Here is an 18353-nt window from a genome sequence, read left to right as displayed (position 1 = left end):
CCAGAAGTGTAAACATTTTTTTTTTTTTTTTTTTTACATACCTTCAGAACAACCTTCAAATCTGATTTGTGAACTGCGTCAATCTATTCATTAAAAATATCCAACTAAAAATTCATTAACAAATTCGATTTCACTAACCACAGGCTTCTTGCATAGACAGCATTAACGTTTAATACATGAAATTACCCTTATTCTGATTACATTTTATATTACCCCACACTTTTTTATTTTTGTAGTTTTTTTTCTATATAATTGTATAATGATTAATAGTTGTATGTATGTTGTTAATGGCTTTTGAGCCGTCTAGTGTCTACAATGTTGTCAAGGTAAGAAGTTTACAGGTTTGGTATATGCAGTTCTGTGCATTGTGTGCTTTTTGACTGTCAACTAAATTTAAAAGAAGTTTTCATGGAAAAAATATATAGAAATAAGTTATTGGAGACAAATAAACATATCTTTTTTTTTATTTTGGCATTTCATGTTCCTATAAAGACTACCAATAACTGGTGCTCCTATGTATGTCTCTGTTTTTTTTTTATTTGTGGTAAAACTACAAACCTGAAGTCCCTTCTTTCCTGTATTATCAGAGATATTTTGATTCTGGATTAATGTTTATCACTAGCTGATTGTAAACCATGTTTCAGAGAAAACACCCACTTGATCAGCCAGATTTTAAATATCCATAATGAAAACATTAAATGTTTGATTCATTTCCACATTAACAAGCTAAATAGTTGCATACTTCATATAAACCACCAAACCCACATTAGAAAAATTCTGATATAATTGCATCTTTGTTCTACATGTGCAAAAAGCACACAATTGTAAGTATACACCCTTGATATCATAGTCATAAAATGCCTCTCAAAGTCATGTTTGCAGAGCTTCAGGAAAACTAAAATCCTCCAACCATGACCAGAAGGATTTGGCAAACCTTGCCAAAGTTAAGAGCCAAAAGTTTTGCTGCCTTTTCACAAACAAAAGACAAGTTCACAACAGACACTATGGGCGGATCGCAGGTTGCATCAGGCTCAATGCCTCGTGTTCTCAGCTCCCATTCTGAGTCAACTGAAGGTATTCATTATACAGCTTCTCCTGAGCCTCGTAAAGCTTGCGAAGCTTTTTGGTCAGTCCCTTACTGAGCTCCTTCCCCTCAGCATCATGTGTTGGGAAACCCTGTATAAACAAAGAACAGACGTACCATTAGCATTTCTGAATAGAGGTAACCAAATTATTAAAAATTCATCTATCCTCTATCGACAAATAATCACCTTGAAATAGATCAAACATAAAAGAGTAAATTTTAAGACAAAAGAAGACTGAATGGTTCGCATTACCGTTTCATCAAAGCTGGAGTACTTGTCAGTCTCTGAACGGAACATTTCGTTGGGTTTAACCTTCATTTTTGCCAACTTTGCCATCTATCACAAAACAATATACAAATAATCAAAAACAACGGAGGACTAACGGGAACATACTTTCTTAAATATAAATATATTTAACAATAGACATGAGAGGCTTTCTACATGACAGGTTATAGGGCTGTCAAAAGATTAATCACGATTAATCGCATCCAAAATAAAAGTTTGTGTTTACATAATATATGTGGGTGCACTGTGTATAATTATATATATGAAACATAAACATGCTTGTATACAGTATATTTAAGAAATATTTTCTTGTATATAGATTTATGTATAATTTATATTACATATAAATATAAATTTTTTAATACATAAATAATATTTTTTTCTTAAATTTACATGCATGTGTGTGTATTTATATATATATATATATATATATATACACACAAAATAATTATGCACAGTGCACCCACATATATTATTTAAAAACAAACTTTTATTTTGGATGTGATTAATCGCGACTAATCGTTTGACAGCCCTAGCTTCAGGTGGTTTCTGTAATCGCTCTAATCACCTCTTGTTCTTGTTTTTTCCTGGCAGCTTCCTCTTTTTTCTTTTTCTTTTCATCTTCCATCTTGAAAACATAAAACAATATTATTAATTAATTTTAATGTCAAATAAATGAACCAAATTAAAAATATAATATAATATAACTTAAAAAAATTGACTAATAAATATATATATATACATACATATATATATACATACATATACATGCATACATACAGGTCAAACTTGAAAAATTTGAATATCGTGCAAAAGTCAATCTATTTCAGTAATTCAACTTAAAAGGTGAAATTAATATATTATATCTCAGTACATGCAAAGGGAGATTTCAAGCCTTTATTTGTTATAATTTTGATGATTATGGCTTACAGCTTATAAAAACCCTAATTTTTGAATTTGGGGTTTTCATAAGCTGTACATAATACAAATAAATAGTTAAAAAAATCATATATTGTGATTTCTGGATTTTTTTTAGATTATGTCTCTCACAGTGGACACGCACCTACGATGACAATTTCAAACCCCTCCATGATTTCTAAGTCGGAGAACTTGCAAAATAGCAGGGTGTTCAAATACTCCTTTTCCTCACTGTATATGCAAGTGAATAACTAACGGCTGAAGGGCGTTGGGCACAACGCGAAGCAGAGTTATCCACACACGCACGCATGCATACAAGGTTCAAAGGAGTAATTCAAAGAAGGTACAGCAATTAACCTGTGCAACTTGAGTCCTTATAATACATTCAGAAGGCAAGCATTTACACTCACAAGCTCGAAAGACCTAAATACATTTTTCATGACCTGGTTTGCATGCGATTCATTTCTTTTGTGATGCTTTGAAAGAGATTGAAAGAAACTTTTTTCCAATGACAGAAAAAAAACGCACCACCTTACCGTGGTGTGAGATAACTTTGATCTGATTAATGGCTATTTTTTAACGCAACAAGGTGTAGTACAACGAGTACATCACTGGCAGTACTGTATGTAAAATGGGATAAAACATCTACACCACTGAAATAGTAAATATAGAGTAGAGAGTTCATAGTACATGGCCATATAGACTGTCATTACCTTTTTCTTCTCTTCTCTTTCCTTCAGAAGAGTTTCTTTGTCCACCAACTTCACCGATGTGGGGAGTCCTTCGTGGAGAAAAAAAAATAATGCAATTTTCCATGACATTTAGTTTAAGCTAATCTCTATTTCTTTACTTTACCATCACGATCCTCCAGTCGGACACCCAGCTCAGGTAAAGTGTCATCACGCAATTCGTCACAGAGCTTCAGCAGTTCTGTCACTGCAACACAAGCAAATTTTCCTAATGGATTCCCTTTTCTGCATAAAAAGTACAATCTGAACTTTCTGCTGGAGCTACAACAATAACCATACATTATTTTTGTAACAAACCAAATGACTTTGTATTGTAGCAGATATTCACACTAAGATATAAATAAAAAAAACAGCAAGAGAGTTTCACCTTTCTTCTCTCTCGAGATTTTTCTGATGTCTTCCCTGAAATCTGACAGCACTGACAAATAGGGCATGACTGTGCTCTCCAACTGAAACAGAAACCAAAAGATTAAGTAGAGTTTAATGACAGATTAGTCATTATCTTTACAATCCACAAGAAAGCATTATTAGATTGAATCTTTAATAACACGTCTTAACAAGTCTAGCTTTGTAACTTTAATAAAAAAAAGAAAGAAAAAAGGTGAATCAAGCATGATCTGAGTGGCGTTGCTTACATCAGCATTCTGACCGTTTCCTCCAACAGGGAAGCCAATGGGTTCAGTTCCCTCAATTGCTCCAAATGTCTGTCAAAGTAGAAAACAGCTTTAGCAAGCACTTCATAGCGCATCCACAGTTTCAATTCTGTCTCGACATCTCGGCTCATGCAGATTTCAAGAAAGGACTAGACATTAAGGTTTAATGTAGCAATTAGGGGAAGGATTACAGAGAATACAGAGACAGTTGTTCCTTTGTTGCATCCAGGTTGCAATTATGTCAAAAGTCAAGCTCTGTTTTACCAAAAAAAAAATAGTTGACATGTTACCTTAAGCATGTCGGTCAAGTACAGGGCAATGCTCTCCAGCAACATGCGGTTAGGCGGCAGTTTTGCACTCCTTCTGGCAGCCATGTAGGTGTTACTCAGACCAACGAGAGCCCGCATCTCTTCCAGAGCCGAACGAGTGTCTATGTTGTCACACAATGCCTCATGAACTGAGGTTTTCTTCTCACAGAAGCTACGCAAACACACACAAACGACTTTAATGATGAGTGATAACACTTTACTTTCAAGACAAAGACAACATTAAAAATTAAGGAACGTATGCATCACCTTTTGTTCAGTTCAATCTCCCCAGCTTCCCATTTTTCAAATTGGGCAGTGATGTCTGTTGGGCTCCTCAGAATATCTTTAACATTTAAGAAGAACTCCTGTGTAAACACAAAATAAGAACTGAATGAACTGTGGGATGAGTTTAAATTTCACCTTTCTGTTCTTATATTTGATGCACCATACCATTATTATATTTGTTTATACAAAATGTAATTTATTGTTATTATTATCACAGCTGAAAATGGTTTGACTGCTTAATATTTTGTGGAAACTGTGATCCATATTTTTCTCAGGATTTAAAAGACTTGCTTGCTAAATTCAATTAAAAAAGTAAATATGTAAAAGTCACTTTTGATCAATTTATCATATCCTTTCTGAACAAAAAGTATTTAAAATATATATTTTACCATCCTAAAGGTTATCAAAATGCCAAACCTTTAAATAATAGAGCATTTTCTGTGGTAATAAACAACAAACCACAGATTCTGTTGATAGAGCTCGTTAAATCCATCATATTCCTTTAATTTAAGTGTTTTAAAAATATTTGACCATACTAAGAGTTAACATATTGAGACAATCCACAGTCCCTAAAATAAAAAAATAAAAAAAACCCCACCAGGTCCTATTACTTCAAGGGTAGAAAAGAACTTGCATGCATCAATTAATTTTTAGCATAATTCATAAATATCTTTCTTGAGGCAGTTTTGAAGCACTTCAACTCGGCAGGAAAAAGCTACCAGCCGATTTACGAACAATTACTGACTTAGGCCCTTTTAAAAGCTAAGCTTAAGATCCATTTATTTAGACTGGCTTTTATATCATAGCATTTGTTGAGTCATTCTGTGTTTTCTGTGACATACATTTATTACATATTTTGATTATATATTAAATTTTTTTTATTTTGCACATTATCGTTGTTGTTTTGTCTTAATTTTTTGGGGGGAAAAAATGGTTCAGCTTCAGTGTTGTAATAAATAAATATTGATTGATTGAACTAAAAGAATTGCTATTTCTAGACCATTTGTACTTTGTTTATAAAGTATGTAACATTCCTCTCTGTACAGACACTAACAACACCCTCAGCTTTTTAATTTACTTTGCTTGAATATTTACAGCTTTTACTTCTAATTTGGGACCTCAGAATATCTATTCATCTGCAGTTTTATTTAAGCCAATCTCTGTTGAGGGAATTGCACTCGTATTGCATCACCCTCTAAAAAGCCATCTTAATGTTCACTCAAGTACAGGCTATGGAGGCACACTGCGGTAGAGGAAAAACATGGTGTGTCTCATTAAAAACCAAACCTCAAGTTCAGGTGAGGCTGGTCTAAAAAAATAAAGCATGTAGGTCAGTCATAAGTAACCTTCACATACTTCCCATGCTAATAGCTGCCTGTGTGAGTATCAGGCAAGAAATTTGGAGCTCTGCCCATGTTATATTCCTTGGTGACAAGAGTAATTGATAGAAAGAAAGAAGCGCAAGACAGAATTAATGCGCCCTGAAGGACACCTGCTATTCTCCGACCTTCTGGGTTCATGAAGGAATCTAGATAAACCTATTGTGCACTCATGAGGATTCTGTATGCTAAAAAGTGGCACATATTACATTTGGATAGACTGAATTTTTGGGTGTTTCCCCCTACTTTATCTTCCTTCTTGGTTTCTAACTCACATTTATGAATCTCTCATATTGGATGGCTGACTCCATTGTGTTGTTGGAGTAATCCAACGTGTCTTTCCATGAATGCATCAGAAAGGCCAAACGAAGCTGCCTCGCTAAAAGGAAACAGAGCACAAACGCACAATGTCAAAACTTTGTCAAAACATCCTTTCGTAGTTTGCAGATAATTACTGGGAAAAATGTATAAGGGAGAAAAGAAATTACCACACAAACAAAAAAGTATGGACAACACAGTAACTCACATGGGTTAATGAAAGATAAGGATACATTTCTATGAGAAATCTAAAAAATTCTGTTATGTGCCACGGTCTTAGTAATCTTTGCAATAATGTTGGTTAAAATGACAGGTGGTGTCTCTATCAAGCAGAAACACTTTCCTTGAACCTTGAAGTTTACTTGATCATTATTTTCAAAAAAGCTTTAGAACATTTCCAATGTCAAAATTCATGAGAGTAATATTCTTTTACATTCTCTATTTGACCTGAACAAAACATGCCCTTCTCACAGTAGAACGAGCAGCTGTGCAAAATATGATACACCGGTGTTTTGCCAGTTGAGAAGTTTATTTCATCTTATTACTCTTTTAATTCTCTGTATAACTGTATCCACTGTGGCACTGAGAATTGGGTAAGAGACAAACATCAATTACTTAATAGGGGAACTCGAGAGATGAAACCATGATGATGACTTGGGTGGAGTAGTGAGTTTGATGTGCAATTAAATTCAAGGTTTTGTGGGGTGTGGACTGGATTGATTCCATTCGTAGAGCTTCTGGACAAATGGGTTTTTGCGGACTGATGGGGCAGTGAACCGGAGGTTATCCCGTGAGTCCATCCAAGAGCTCCCCAGACCGATTTTAGGGAAAAATTGGGTCTATCAGAGAAGTCCAATAGATTTCTTAGGCGTGCCAAAAGAACACCACAGACACAATGTAATCACTAATCACCATGGGAAAATCTCAGAGTAAAGCTGGGAAATACGATACAGATGAGAAGTTTATCCATGTATCATAATTTTACTCTTTTAAAGGAGCTAAACGCAAGTCTCTGGGTTTTTGCAGAACTACGCCCCCTCTGGCGACAAGCGAAACTGCAACCAGAGCTGTGCGCGTTCATGGAGGAACACACACACACACACACACACACACACACACACATGTACGTTTGCACGAGCTGTTCATAACCTAAGGAGCACACTGTGCGGCACACATCTTTTGTTACAGTCATAATGAGGCAATACAGTAATAATTCTGCAAGTCATTTAAAATATATGAAAGGAAAGTCATTCGAGTAAATTACACACTAATGTGTGTGAGAGGGGGAAACGGGGGTAGTAGAAAACTTCGGTTTTTGTTTCCATCTATCTCCCTGTGCTTACTGTAGCCACTTATGATTGAATTATTATGGAAACACGTTCAGTTATCACTTTGTATAGGACGTGTTTGAGCCCTAGAGCCGACCGGAGATCTCTCCGTTTGTTGAAAGCTTCCCGATGCTGACTCTCGTCTTATTCCGACGCCTGGCACTGGACAGACTGAAGTTTTATTTTCTGTCTCACGTGGAGTTTGCGTTGGGGTTTGCAATGAGCTACAAGCCGGTCTCTTTCCGTGCCATATACAGATTAAATGAAGTGCACGTCACCGAAAGCAACAGATATGAGCTGGATTTTATTAATCATCGGCTAATTTCAAAGACAGCAATAAGAGAGATCGGCAACAGGCCTGGTAAGATCATTTCATTTCTTTACTTTTAATGAAGATGGTAGTGTTAAGCGTCTGCGACTTACTTTCACTTTGATTTGCGATAGATTGCGGCGCTGACTTGATGAAGGGGCTCAGCTCAGCTGCTCATCTGAGGTGATGCGCGTCGTCATATATGACTAAAATAACATGACATAACCTATAGCTTGGTTTCAACAACCAGATGCATTTACACTTGTCCAGTTTCGTCTGGAATGCGGCCCATATCACAGTTGAGTAAAGTTGGCAATAAATTCGCAGATTCGAACTTCCCGGGTCAAGAGCGATCGGATTCAAATCCGTCTCGAATGCGTTTCGGAGGGCATTTACACCCTTGTCTTTTCACGATCGAATAGCTATCCGATCACAGAAAACACATGAAGTGACCAGGTGTAAACAGCCCCTTTGAATCCATCGTCTACTTTTGTGGAAAGCTGACTAGAGTTGTGTCGCTCGAGTTGTCATCTCTGATACGCAGAACGGCGGCGAATAGCTCCACGAACCTGCCAGACATAGCCAGGCGAGCGTGAACGCGCATGACGTCACGCCCAGTCTCAGATTCGAGCCCGAATCCCTCTTATATATTTCACTGTACAGGATTATAGAGGCGATCGCAGTGATCAAAGAAGGGCTCATTCAGCCCATCAGGCGATTGTTTAAGCATGTATGGGTTAGAAAACGGCTATTTTTAATATAAAAAGTTGCGCAATGCACCTTTAACTGTTTTAATTTTCCTTGCTTTTAATTTAATTCCTGTCTGTAAAGCACTTTGAATTGCCATAGTGTATGAAATGTGCTATATAACTAAACTTGCCTTGCCTTTTAATTTAAGAGGATGAAATGTGTGATAATATACAAAGAGGCTTGTATAATGACCTTGACACAGCCAAAAAGGTCTAAAGGGGTACTTTTATATTTTTATTGTCATATGATAAAAAATGTATTTTTTTCATTTTCAAATAATAATCTTAAAAAATAATTTTAATTTGAAAATTGAAAAAAAAAAAGGATTATTCAAATTACGGTAAAAATATTTCAATCGCATTTTTGAAACCATAAATATCAGACCAAAAAAGAGCAACAAATCTTTGACCCATATGCAGATGTCTAAAAACACAGCGATTCTAACTTTAATTGTAACATAATTACCCGTATGTTTGGCCAGGGCATCTTTGATAGTAATGAAGTTCTTCAGAGATTTGGACATCTTGCATCCGGCGATGGTCAGGTGACCCGTGTGCAAGAAATACCGTACCCAGTGATCATTCTCAAAGTAAGCCTATAAAAAACATACAATGTTAATAAAACTTTAATCCAGACATACTGTTTGCAACTTTAAAAGGTGTGACAAACAGGAATCCAGGACTAGGATCAAGTTCTTTACCACCAGTCTTCAGATTTACTTTTTACAAGAATAAATTAGTTTACATGGCAGTGCTCAAAAAAAGCTTTGTAGTCAATGACAGCAAAATATTTAAATCACCCCCTTATTATTTCCTCTCTATGCTCTTGTAGAAAAAAAGAGCACCTGTTAATGACTATAATAGCATGCACATCAAACAGAAATATGTTTTTATTTTTAAGCTTTTAAATGTTATTTATATGGTGGTGGTGGTGTTTCAGACAAACCATGTGCAAGTCAACAGCATTGTTCAGTATTTTAAACTGCAGTGCGCCAAATGCGGTTTGAAATCGCTGGTGTTTCTGACGTCACAAACTATCTTGTAACCAATCACGTCAACAAATGGATCTCTGAGCTGGTGTGAGTGAGTGGAGGTGGGGCTAATTTGCATATTCAGAGAACCACACATACTAAATGAGGAAATGGTGTCGACTTACATTCAAGCTATTTTAAGGAAAAAACGTTTAAAACGTTAAAAACGCCATTTTGCTGGTCAAAGATGAGCTTTTAGGGATAAAACTTTTGACTACAGGGGGACTTTAATTAAAAGTCTGGCAAAGACATTCGTTTTAACTAGTCAGAAGCAATTATGGTAATTTCAACGTGACGTGAATGAAGCATTAGGCAGTATGGAATAATGAACTGGATTCTAATGATAGCTTTTCAACAATGGCTACTGGACATATTTTTTATATGAGCAGTGAGCACCTAGTAATTTTCTCACCTCAGATTGTGCCAATTCATTGTCATGATGAGGAAAACGCAAGTCAAAACCTCCTCCGTGGATATCCATAGACTCTCCCAATATGGATCCAGCCATGGCGGAACACTCAATATGCCATCCAGGTCTCCCCTGTAACAACCCCAGCAGAGCTGTGAATGTTCATCCCAACTTGACAACATGGGCGATGCATTCAAACCTTTGTTGTACCATGTTAGGCCTACTAAGCTGCCAAGTCGTCATTCATTTTCCGAACTTAACAAAAGTAACAAGCATGTTTGCCTGATGTGTGCTCACCTTTCCCCAAGGGGAATCCCAAGATGGTTCTCCAGGCTTGGAGGCCTTCCACAGTGCAAAGTCATTCTGTGACCTCTTTTCACTGAGTCTGTCTGCTGAGATACTCAAGTCTCCTGCAAAAGAAAAAAAAACACAAAAAAACAAAACATTTAAGGTCCAGGTGAACACTGAAGCCAACACTTTTCATGAAAAGAATTCAGAGTACAAGCAACTGCATTAGGTCCAAATGCTCTGTTATACAATAGATGATTATGGTTTATTGTATCCACTGCGTAGATTATGATTCGAGCTATAAGCATTATCTGATAACTTTTGGTGAGCATCAAGGCAGTTGCTTTATAGCAATATCGCGTTGCCATTCAACAACACGTTGCCATGGAAACGATAGACACCTGAACTGCATACATTTATTGTACTTTTCAAAGATCAATTTTCAAAAGAAAAATAAAGAGTGAATCAGTTTAAAGGATATATTGCAATTTATTCCTGTACCTTCTCCCTCTTGAAGAGCCTTCTGATCTCCAACAGCCTCTGGTACCAGTTTGGCATAAGAATGAGCAGGGCAGGCATCAAACTTTGCCGTGTCAAAATATACTGACCCATTTGACTCATATCTTGTGAGAAAATAAAGAAAATTAATTTATAGGCATTCTAGGAAAGTACTGACTTTTTTAAAAAGGGGCATATTATGAAATATCAAAATAACCGAACAATCTAGAAAGAAAACATCTCTAGTCTTACCCATAACCATTGTCCACAATCTTTTTGACAAAAGCCACAATCTCCGGAACGTATTCACTGACCCGTGTGAGAACATCAGCAGGGAGGACCTGTCAATCAAAAACACCACAGGCTGATGTCACTGCTCAGAGTTAACACGTTTTAACTAGGGATGCAGCACCAATATGAACATTTTGGCCGATAACCGATAATTCTTTATATTTAAAAGCCGTTAACCGATATAATGGCCAATAAATTCAAATCCAAATTTTTATATAATTTTTCAGAGCCTGATTACAAAAACAAAAGTCTGACCATTAAAACCCATGTCACAAGCACACAATTATAATTTTATGTAGCCTATATGACAGACTTCCACTGCACGTTGTATTTAACCTTATTTTCTTTTTTTGAAGTGATTTCAATCAATAACCACCCCAAACATTTGAACTATATAAATATAAGTCATAGTTGGGTCATTTTAAAGCTTTTGAATTTCCCATCAGTACTAGTTCACTCACATTGAGGGCTTCCATGTCTTTATGGTATTCTCCCTCCCAGTAATTTGGCAACAAAGAGAAGATTGAGTTTTCTGTCACTTGGCTCCCAAATTGGTAGTCTAACCATTCTGACAAAAGGTCCTTGGCCTCCTCCAATAAAACCTAAAAATGAAAACAATAAAAAAAAAAGAAGAGAAGTCGATTTAATGGAGTAGTTCACTTAAAAAAAAACAACTTTTGATAATTTACTCACCCCCATGTCATTCAAGATATCCATGTCATTCTTTCTTCAGTCGAAAAGAAATTTGAGTTTTTGATGAAAACATTCCAGGGAACCAAACTGTTCAAGGTCAAAATGAGAGTTTAAGTGCAAACTGTTCGAAGGGCTTTAAACAACACCAGACGATGAAAAAGGGTCTCATCTAGCGAAACGATCGCTAATTTAAAAAATAAATAAAAAAGTTTTATAAGCACAAATGGTCCCCTTGCTCTGTTCTGTGATGCGCGTTTGTGACTCTCCTGTTCAAACTGGTTCATCAAAATCAACAAATCTTTTTTCGAGTCATGTCTCGAAGGGTCCTAGATAAGACCCTTATTATTTTTCAAGTCATGTCTCGAAGGGTCCTTGATAAGACCCTTATTCATCGTCTGGTGTCGTTTAAAGCCCTTTGACGCTGCACTGAAACTCTCATTTAGACCTTGAACCGTTTGGTTCCCAATGAAGTCCATTATATGGAGAAAATCCTGGAATGTTTTCATCAAAAACCTTAATTTATTTTCAACTGAAGAAAGAAAGACATGGGCATCTTGGATGACATGGGGGTGAGTAAAATATCAGCAAAAGTTTATTTAAAAGTGAACTACTCCTTTAAGAATCACACTATAAATACAAATTTGATAGATGTGGCACAGAATATCATCACCAGCCAAATGATATGGAACAGAATGCCTCAGACATAGCCTTGATCAAACTAGGTCATATGTGTTTTTAAAACGCAGTGCGAATCATCTACCTGTGCGTGATTCTGGAGTGAATGGTCCGCAGCGTTGCTCTGCACTGCCATCTGCAGGGGACCCAGGGCAGCGTCTACAGCTGTATCCAGCCTCTCCAGCATCTGCTTCTTATCTGGGTCAGTAGTCTCAGCAAGCTTGGCTTTAAAAGGCTAAACACAATAAAACCAAATTACTTTAAAGCACAGTGATGGAGAACGAGATGAAAGCTATGAAAACATTTGTGGGAAGGCCAGTCACTAACTGTCTATAGGGTTTGAGGGTTCTTCAGAGCTGCTTAAACCTCTTAAGCAAAATCATTTATTTTCATTAGTTAATAGCAGCTCGGCCAGTACTTCAGCAGTACGTATAAATCTTTATTACCTTGTTAATGTTCACTTGGAAGGTTTGTGCCACCATAAGGCAGCAGCACACACTGATAATAATGACTGATAATGAGTTTAGTGATAACTGGAGACAGATCTGAACTATTAGAAGAAAAGTGTATTCATAATAGTGTCATTTAGAGCACATGTTTTTAACCTTTTTGACTTGAAATTTTCAAAATATATTGGCTAATATATTTTCTTTTGGTATTTCTGCTGTAAATATAACAATGCTGCTTGTTCTCAAACAAGGAATGTTGATATATCAAAAATAACTAACCACAATTCATTTTGTGATTAAAGAAGATACTAATTCGTGGTGTTCTTCAATAAAAAAATTTTAGGTTGATTTGTGATTTTAGTATTTTAATCAAGTTAGATTTAAAAAAAATATATATATAATTTTAAGTCATCGTGTGGCACCCTTGGAAGTTTGCTAAACCCTTCTGTTTAAAAGCTACTAATTTACAGAAAATAATTCAAATTTAACCATTTCTGATAATCTTAAATCCCGAATGAAATGATCATTGTAACGGCCTTCTCTATTGTGACTTTCATATCGAGTGAAATGTATTCTTGAAGAAGGAATAAAAAGTGTAGGGTGGGACTTGATTTTGTCCCATGGGAACTGATTGGATTGATGAATCTTTGTTTTTTTTTTTTACTGTGATCTTTTCATTTGAGTGACAGGTAGCTGTAATAATCAGAGAAGAAATGTCTTTGCGAGGGAGAAGGACCATTTATATTTTTGATAAAACATTACGGGGGCACTTTTCAAAAGATTTATAATAAACACTAAATATTTCATTAGTAGTATGCTCTATTTTGATTTCATGGTGAATTCAGACCTTAGGTTCCACAGAAAAGAAAACTCATAACGGCACTGAACCCCACAAGTCTGAGTAGATAATAACCGTACTTATTTTGTCCAAACTACCCCTGGCGTTCACTTCACTGTACGAGAGATGTAGTTTTCCCCTCACCGTTCGGGCTGCTAACACATCCTGCAGTATCTGAGAGGCACTGGGCTTCTTCTCTCTGTACTGCTCTAGCAAGTAGTTCTGTCGGGCTCTTTTGATGATCTGAAACGAAGAAGTCACACTGATGATCGTATTTTGAGAAAATTGTATTGCATGTGACCTTTAGATTCATTTTATATGACCAAAAGAGTTAAAGAGGTAATAAAGAAAACAAAAGTTTACATTCAGACTAGAGTATCATAAGCGCCGCTCTTACTTTGTCATCAATATCTGTGATGTTCATACAGTAGAAGACGTCATATTTGAAATAATTCTTCAGTATTCTCCGGAGTATGTCAAAAGATATGTAGGACCTGAAAGAACAAGGACACTGAATCCTCTTGAAATACAGAGAACTGATACTGTACACTGCAAGGGCCTTGGATGGAAAACTTTCTCTGTGTATTTCACCGAACCATATTCAAACACAATAATTCAAAGTGCTTTCTGATTTGGTTTACAGCCTCATATGCACACACTAACAAATCCTTAGCTCAGATTGAATGGCTGAATGTCTGTTTCAGCCTTTTCATTGACCGTTGTTCTGTCTATTGGGCTGTTTTGAACAGCTGGGGGACACTGAAAACAAAGAAACATGTATGAATGGATGGGGAATATGTCACCTGGCATGGCCCATGTGAGAGGCGTCATACACCGTGGGGCCGCAGCAGTACCACAAAACCCTGTTGCCCTTCTGTGGTACAAACACCTCCTATAAGACATAAAACAGAACAGGTATGAATGATACTGGCGGTTTATTGCCATCATCCAATACACCTCTGACAATAACAACAAAGAACAGAACCAACAAGAACTTGTACTGTTCAATTTCAACCAGCAGAGTTGCCAATTTGCCAAACAGCAACTTTACTGATTACTCATTACCGGCAATGCCAACAACAATGAATTCTGTAGATTTTCCCAAAATTGGAACAGAATTCAAATGCTCCTATCCATGTAAAATACCATTCAAAAGTTTGGGGTAAAATATTTGTAATGTTTTTGAAACAAGTCTCTTACGCTCACCAAGGCTTCCTGGTGAGATGGCGGAGCTAGATTTTCAGCATCATTTCTCCAATCTTCAGTGTCAATGTACAGTGGTGTGAATAAGTTTGGACACCCATGCTCTTTTGGATATTGATCTTAATGCCTTAATCAGAAAAATGAGGAAAACTCCAACCTTTAAGGACACACATTTTCTTTGTGAATGAATAATGCATCACAAATAAATAAATGTTTTCCCTTAAAATACAGGGTGCATAAGTCAGGACACCCCTATGTTAAATTCCCATAGAGTCAGGCAGATTTTTATTTTTAAAAGCCAGTTATTTCATGGATCCAGGATAATATGCGTCCTGATAAAGTTCCCTTGGCCTTTGGAATTAAAATAGACCCACATCATCACACACCTTCCACCACACCTAGAGATTGGCATGGTTTTACTTCAGTTAGCCTAATAGCTGGTTTGATTTGCATTGAAAGATGATCTTATGGAAAGTACCCCATGCCAATCTCTGGGTGTGGTGGAAGGTGTGTGATGATGTGGGACTATTTTAATTCCAAAAGCCAAGGGAACTTTATCAGGACGCATATTATCCTGGATCCATGAAGTAACTGGCTTTTAAAAATAAAAATTTGCCTATTTAACATAGGGGTGTCCTGACTTATGCACCCTGTATTTTAAGGAAAAACATTTATTTATTTATGATACATTATTCATTCACAAAGAAAATTTGTTTCCTTAAAGGTTGGAGTTTTCCTCATTTTTCTAATTAAGGCATTAAGATCATTATCCAAAAGATGATTTTTTATTCCTCTTTTTAGGCAACTTTAGCATGGGTGTCCAAACTTATTCACACCACTGTACATGTCTTTGCAGCTATTTTTGATCACTTTCTTGCATTGTTGCTGAATAAATTAATTTCTTAAATAAAAATGTACTTTTGACCCCAGACTTTTGAAAAATGTATTGAGATACTGCAGTAAGGGAAAAGTATTGTATAAAATTGAAGCCATGTTGTTTTATCTTTCATACCTTGGTCCGTGTGAGGCTGTTGTAAAGACGCAACTTCGCAATGTCTGTTCCTTGTGGGGGAGACCATGGTGGCTGCACCCGCTTTCCCTTTGCTGAAAAACAAGAGACAATTTTTTTTTAACCAAAATGACTTTGTTTAGTACAAAAATGAGTCAGAGCTATAGATTTATTTATAGTAATCAATCCCAAAACTATACAGCATTTGTGTCGAGACAACAGGTGCACTGTGGGAAATAGCTGTTGTTGCACACCTGCTGCAAAAGTATATAATGAGGTTTTCTTCTCTTAGAAAACATAAAACATGTATAGATAAAGATGACGCACACACAAAGTGAAAATGAAACGAACAATGTGCAAACTGAACATTGCACATAGAGAAAGAGTTGTTTAAAACCACAAACACCTCAATGTGGGCAAGTCACCTATAACTCAACTCATTCCGGTACGGTTCAGAATAAACTTGACTACACTCGTTGTCAGATTCCTGTCAACACCTCAGATAATGTATTAATAACAAACCAAAGACCCTCAGACTTATGCAACACATTCTGCCGATGTCCTCAGCACAGAAACCACTAACTTGAAGAACAAAATGCAGAAACCACAGTTCAGCTACAAACTATGTTCATGCACTCTGACTATGACAGGGGGAGTTCTGTCTACTCACTGCTGCATTCTGAGGTCTGGTCATTCGTTTGGGGCTTCAGGGCGGCTATGTGTTTGTACCAGCGCAGGGCGTGGACATGCCGCTCAGGTGGAGGCCCACATAGAAGCGCAAAGGCTTCTGCATCCGCCTGCGAAGGCCCGTAGCCAGCCAGGTAACTGCGACTGCTCAAGTACTCATTCAGAGCCTCAACCCTGCGAGCATCCTCACTTATGCGCAGTAAGAAGCCATAATCAAAGGCTGGGAAAACAAAAGGGCATAGACACACATAAACACATAGAGGAGCAGACATTAGAAATGAGCAAGGGGCCCGTAGGAGAATGCCTGTGATGACGCCTGTGATCCTTTCTAACCTCACTCCTCTGAAACATTAAACTGTAATAATCTGATCATACGCTTTTGGACAACAACACTCACAACTATGTCAATTCATTTTATTATTGAGGGTAACTTCAATGATACTGTTTTGAAATTAACTTAAATTAAAATTGTTTTTGTTATTGTTAAAAGTAGTGTAAAACCATTAAAAATCCTTTCGTTAATTGAAATAAAGCTAAAATAAGATAAAAATAAAATTAGATTGAAATGAATATGAGAAATGTTGCCTTGGCAACTAACTGAAATTAAATAAAATTAAATTAAATAACGTTAAAGACGTTAAACGTAAAGTTAAATTAAAAAAAACTGAAATAATTTTTTTTAAATATAAATATATTTAAATATATTATCATAATAATAAAAAATGACAAGAGCCCAGAACTAAATCAATAAAACTTAGACTAAAAATAAATTGTGAAAATATAAGAAATAAAATCTAACTCAAAATAATACAAATATGCTAAAATAACACTGATTAAGGTACTGTTGTGAAAAAAAAATACATGACAAAATTCTGCAGAATGTGTGCAATATGGGAAAGAGCAAAAAAAGGATATAGATTATTATGAATCTTTTCTTTATTAAATTAAAAACATTTATGAAAGAGTCGAGGATGAATAAATCTGACTTATTTGTGTGTCTGTGTATGCTCTCTAAAAGATTCTCATCTGATGAAATCAGATTATAATTATTATTTTGCAACAGGCTTCATTTCTTTCACAAAAATACCCATCACAGAATAATTAATGTAAATGTCAAGGATCAGGAAGAGGTAAATACCATTCGATTCCCAAATCTACTTAAATATGAAAATATTTCACTCCTTATGTGCCATAAGTGTTTCACTTTTTCGACTGTCTGATTTCATCTCACCTGTCAAAGCAATATTCAGACACGGGCTAATAAAACAATATGACAGACAGTGAAACAGCAATAGGAGAGACTCAGGGATGTTCCCACATACAACATTAACGTTACATGTTTATGTTAAGAGCGGTAAAATAGTAGAATAAATAGTGGGAAAATCTTGTAACAGCTGCAGGTTTGAATAGAATCAGCATTAATTAATCACTTTAAACAGGTCTAACAGAACGAACACGCATTAATGTTCAAGTAGCATACAGCATGCCAGTTACATCGCAAGAAAAGTGAAATAAGTAAATAGAGAAACATTACCTATATCTCCTTTGCTTGCCATTTTCCTCTATCTGATGCAACAATAACGTGTCCGGAACAATGAAACACAGGACATGCACGAAATCAATGCTGCTTTACGGATCTCTAGATAATTTACACGACTTTCGTTGCGTGTTTTATAATATACAGATCCGATGCTTTTGCTCTTCTACGGCGATTATGCGATTACACAGCATACTACTTCCGGCAAACATTAAAGCTCCTTTTGTTCCAAAATAAAAGTCTCATGTCGAAAATAATTATATAGGCCTATATAATTATTAAAATTTTTGTAATTATTATAACTGTTATAATTATTATAATTATAACAGTATTAGAAATTAAAGTAATTTTAAAATAATTGCTTACATTTTAAATATT

The 18353-nt window shown here is 36.0% G+C and overlaps 1 protein-coding gene across 2 annotated transcripts; it reads right to left on the bottom strand.

Annotated features, from left to right (window-relative positions):
• Nucleotides 1-51: 51 nt before the first annotated feature.
• cars1 (cysteinyl-tRNA synthetase 1) lies at nucleotides 52-18130 on the bottom strand. 2 transcript variants are annotated; one of them, XM_039666870.2, is made up of 23 exons: nucleotides 17973-18129; nucleotides 16422-16658; nucleotides 15755-15846; nucleotides 14343-14431; nucleotides 13937-14033; nucleotides 13684-13782; nucleotides 12338-12487; nucleotides 11346-11486; nucleotides 10846-10934; nucleotides 10597-10718; nucleotides 10105-10217; nucleotides 9811-9939; nucleotides 8834-8963; nucleotides 5938-6041; nucleotides 4266-4363; nucleotides 3981-4170; nucleotides 3673-3741; nucleotides 3405-3486; nucleotides 3144-3224; nucleotides 3002-3069; nucleotides 1939-1998; nucleotides 1338-1421; nucleotides 52-1176 (listed from the first exon to the last, which is right to left on the bottom strand). In XM_039666870.2, exons 1-23 carry the CDS (start codon nucleotides 17992-17994, stop codon nucleotides 1048-1050), a joined length of 2475 nt encoding a protein of 824 aa, XP_039522804.1. In that variant the 5' UTR covers nucleotides 17995-18129; the 3' UTR covers nucleotides 52-1047. The 2 variants fall into 2 exon arrangements, with proteins under 2 accessions (XP_039522804.1, XP_039522805.1); XM_039666871.2 differs by lacking the exon at nucleotides 16422-16658 and having other exon boundaries at nucleotides 17973-18130.
• Nucleotides 18131-18353: the final 223 nt, after the last annotated feature.

Source organism: Pimephales promelas, chromosome 1 (genome assembly GCF_988280905.1).
Source record: "Pimephales promelas chromosome 1, fPimPro1.hap1.1, whole genome shotgun sequence".
NCBI lineage: Eukaryota > Metazoa > Chordata > Actinopteri > Cypriniformes > Leuciscidae > Pimephales > Pimephales promelas.
The sequence above is the reverse complement of the archived record's forward strand: the minus strand, read 5'-3'. Positions and strand labels throughout refer to the sequence as shown.

Bases quoted from the DNA above. Each gene is read 5' to 3' on its own strand.
- cars1 (XM_039666870.2), bottom strand. From the start codon at position 17,994: ATGGCAAGCAAAGGAGATATAG. The intron at 13,783-13,936 runs GTAAGAGCGGCG...TCTTCGTTTCAG, and splicing joins TCACAGATATTGATGACAAA to ATCATCAAAAGAGCCCGACA. The intron at 4,171-4,265 runs GTGATGCATACG...GTGTTTGCGTAG, and splicing joins GAGATTGAACTGAACAAAAG to CTTCTGTGAGAAGAAAACCT.